Below are 4225 nucleotides of genomic sequence, written 5' to 3'. Positions count from 1 at the left end.
GTAATTATTTTTTTACAAAATAAAAATAAAAATAATTTTAAATAAGATAGAAAAATTGAAATTTAAAATAAGATATGAATTTATTAAAATTTATAAGTATAAAATATATTTAATATGAATATTTTTTAATAAAAATAAATAAAAATCGAGTCATGCGGTTCAACTAGTGACCCACCAGTTCAACCTTTGACCTACTGACCCAATATCTTAACCGGTTCGATGACCGGTCCGGTTTTTAAAACTATGGTATGGTGCCCTTCCTTTTTGCTCTTTTCCTTAATTATATAATGCAGGCCACTCTTCTTGGTTCCTCCATAGTCCATAGACCATAGTCCATAGTCCTTAGTCCCTATCCCCCACCACACGCCCTCTCTGTCTTTTCTCCTTTTCCTCATTTCACTTTTATTGACTTTGTTTTCAGCTATAAATCCTTCTTCTTCTTCTTCTTCTTCTACCGTTCTAGTGTGTGTCCTATTAGACGTTGATCCATGAAAGATGGTGGTAGGAAACAGGGTGCAGCCTCACCCTGTGCTGCATGCAAGCTGCTTCGAAGAAGGTGCGCTCAGGACTGTGTTTTTGCTCCTTATTTTCCTGCGGATGAGCCTCACAAGTTCGCCAATGTGCATAAAGTCTTTGGTGCCAGCAATGTCAACAAGATGCTTCAGGTTCAAATGCATGCCTCTCTCTTATGCCTACTTCATTCTTCTCATTCTTTTTCACACCATGTTCAAATTAACACGTCCATTTATCTTAAATGTTTTACCCTCGTTGCATAAGATTAAATTTAAGAAAATGTTTTTTTTTTCTTTCAGAAATATGTTTTAAAAGTAATTATTTAGTTAAAATAAACTAAACTAAATTAACACTAATTCACTAGTCCTTTGGTTCTGTTTGGTCCCACAAGTGTATTATTTGGTTCAAATTTTATTGTAATCTTGAGTCTGATTAAAAAAAAAAATGTTAGATTGAATAAGTTTGTGGTTAAGGTTTCAAAAGATTAGTTTTCCATGAAGTAAATATATACTCCAACTATTTCAGGATATTTTACCCGTTATATTAAGCATATGTTTTTTTATGTTTAAATATATTTATATTTCATAAAATTTATTGTATTTTTATTTTTATTTTTTAAAATTTTAAATTATTATTTTTAATTTTCTAATTTTAAAAAATCCTTACTTTAGTTTTTAAATTTAAATTTTGTTAAAAAATCTGTTAAATACCGTTATATAAAATCTACTTTACCCCTATTAATAAAAACATGAGATTAAACTCAACTAACACCGCATAATTATCTCAATTTATCACTTTTAAATATATTATTAATGATTTAAAAAAATAAAAAATAAAATTTAAAAATTACAAAAATTAAAAATAATAATTTTAAATTTTAAAAATTAAAAATAAATTAATGCTAAATATAAAAGACTAAGATCATATTTAAATCTTTTCTTAATTAAGTTTACATATGTCAAGTCTCCTATGGATTAAACATTTTCATTTTCTAAATGAAGAAAATGGATACGGTGGTAAAGAAGACTAATTTTCCGGAGGTTTATGCTAGAATGTTAATATAGAGAAATTATTAAGTAATTTTAAAAGATTAGTTTACAATTAATCTCTACATCACATATTATTAACTGTACTATTTATAAACACTTATACTTAATAATTTAGAAACTGTAACTGTAAAACTAAAGACACATAGAGGATGGAAGTTAATAATACACACCTTAGAGACATGAAAAGTACCCCATATGATTGATGTGATAATACAAGTGAGGAAAAAAAAAAATTTAAGTGGCTTCTGGTTGTAAATTCAAAATTTTCTTCTTCTCCCCAGAGAGGGAAATCACTTATTTAGATGTATTTAAAAATGAATTGATATGTACAAATTTTTAATTTTTATATTAAAATATATTTTTCATTAAACATAATTTTAAATTAATATTCAAACATATATTTAATGATAGTAAAGTTTTTTTTAAAATATTTAATATAATTTAAAATAATTCTATTCAAATAGTATAAAACTAATATATAATCGTATAACATATTTTGAAAGAGTTTTGTGATTCATGATCAAGTAGAAATATTTTAATTAAAAAAAAAAGTTAATCATCTATACATTGTGAGTGTAAAGTTTTTTTACACGAACAACCAATCATATCTCTTAATAGTGTCATGTTAGTTGCTTATTTAATGAAATAAAAATAAAATAAAATAATTTAAAAGATATGATTGATTGTTAGTGTAAAAAACTTTATACTGACAGTGTATGGATGATTAATTTAAAAAAAAAAATGGTTGCAATGTAGAAAGAAAAACCGTTAGGTTACTTGTGAGGCCGTTACCGTTAATGAGTGCACGTTGAGAAGTGACTTAACGTATTTATCGGCGATGTTTGGCATAAACTAGAGTGACGCTTTCCTTGACCATAATAACTCAATATTTCACACTCCATTTTCTCTTTAACCTTCAACATCTCTTTATTTTCTAATGTTGCAAATCTTAAACTTAAAATTATATACATATATTACTTTATACTAATTAAAATCATGTATAACAGACAAAAGAATATAACACAATATGAAAAGCATAGAATTGATATTTTCCAAGTAGCCCTTGAAAATGTAGAAAAGGTGGGGAGGATTAGGCATTCGGCGCCTTCAAACCTCACATCTTACGTCCTAATCCCATTGTCTGCTTTTTCCATTCCTTCATATTTCAATATTAGGTCAGTCTCATCTTTTGGTCTGCCATGTGTTTCGTAAAAAATAAAAAGGAAAAAGACAAACGAAAAAACTAATGTTTTGAAAAGGTTGATGTGTGGCATAATGTTTCTTTAGTTGTTTGGAAAATTAAATTGTATCTCTTTCTTGGATCGTATATTGGGTGACCCAATGGGAGCTTCAAAACGTGGTTTCGACACCAAAAGTCAGGGTCAAGCTTAACAAGCAACGTGAGATTGTGTGAATCAAACCACTCTCAACAATCCAAACTCTTCACTTTCCATTGTCATAAAATAAGATATGATTGAAGTAACATCCTGCTTCTGCACCACGTGAACCTGTTTCTCAAAGTCAATTTTCTAATCAAAACTCCAATAAAATTACTAATTTCATTGTCAAACATCCAATATTTTAAATTAACACACTTTAATGTATATATATTATTTTACAAAATAATTGTACTAACTATTACTTTTAAAATAACCATTAAAAACTGATTTTTTTTGTTTGTTTAGTCTTATAGATAAATAGAGAGAGTTATTTTAACTGCTCCGTAAGAATTAAAAAGTAATAATTAATTTAACTACATATCTTTTTTAAAAATTTAACCTAATAGCTCTATAAGTACCTCCTTAAAAAAAAGCTACAAGTACATCATTCTTTTAATCTCTTTTATCCAATTAATTAATGCATATCTACTTAAATAAAAACTTTAATGTTCTATGCAAAGTGTGGTTCAAATATATTTAGTCCCTTACAATTTTTGAAATTTAATTTTAGCCTTCAAAAAAAAATTGTACTACTTTGTTTCTTTAATTTGAAAATACATTACTCTTGATTCTCAAAGCAATTTAAATAACACTTAAAAGTAGTAAAATAAAAATAAATAAAGCACTATCTGTGACATTTTAAAGTCCAAAATGCACACATTTCTAAATCAGTGATCAAAATAGAACAAAATTTTTCAAATGACTAAAATCAAACTTGAAAAAAAAAATTAAGAGACTAAAAATATGTTTTAACATAGACCACCAAATTACCAACACATTTCACCAATTACCTTTTGTGGTGTTTATAGGACTTACCAGAGCATCAGAGAGGAGATGCAGTGAGCAGCATGGTGTATGAAGCAAATGCAAGAGTGAGAGACCCTGTTTATGGCTGTGTTGGGGCCATTTCTTCTCTTCAGCAACAGATTGATCTCTTACAGACCCAATTGGCTGTGGCCCAGGCTGAGGCTGTGCACCTTAGGGTTCGACAAACTGCATCCTTCTGGAACCCAGGGCCCACTAGCCCAACCAATAGTGGCTCTCCATCATCCAAGATCATTGAATCACAGCCCAAGCCCATTTTTGATATGGACATGGTGGTGGACCAGACCACCTATGGTGATTCAATCTGGTGATCCATGCTAGTACTTCATTTAATAGTAATATAAGTATACCTACTTAGATCATCAAAAGATACAAACAATTTAAGGAGGCATTATTTTA

General features: G+C 28.4%; 1 protein-coding gene across 1 annotated transcript; it reads left to right on the top strand.

Moving 5' to 3' along the window:
• The first annotated feature begins 330 nt into the window (after positions 1-330).
• LOC109817493 (LOB domain-containing protein 4) lies at positions 331-4225 on the top strand. The gene is made up of 2 exons (XM_020382751.3): positions 331-665; positions 3811-4225. The coding sequence occupies exons 1-2, from the start codon at positions 489-491 to the stop codon at positions 4135-4137; spliced, it is 504 nt and encodes a 167-aa protein (XP_020238340.1). The 5' UTR covers positions 331-488; the 3' UTR covers positions 4138-4225.

This window comes from Cajanus cajan, chromosome 3 (assembly GCF_000230855.2).
Source record: "Cajanus cajan strain Asha chromosome 3, NIPB_CcT2T_4, whole genome shotgun sequence".
In the NCBI taxonomy this organism is placed as follows: domain Eukaryota; kingdom Viridiplantae; phylum Streptophyta; class Magnoliopsida; order Fabales; family Fabaceae; genus Cajanus; species Cajanus cajan.
Note: the sequence above shows the minus strand (reverse complement) of the source record. Positions and strands in the feature narration are given on the sequence as shown.

What these genes read in the sequence shown, in the direction of transcription:
- LOC109817493 (XM_020382751.3), top strand. Translation starts at nt 489, where the DNA reads ATGAAAGATGGTGGTAGGAAACAGGGTGCAGCCTCACCCTGTGCTGCA. An exon ending in ATGTCAACAAGATGCTTCAG is followed by an intron (nt 666 to 3,810) that starts GTTCAAATGCAT and finishes TGGTGTTTATAG; the next exon opens with GACTTACCAGAGCATCAGAG.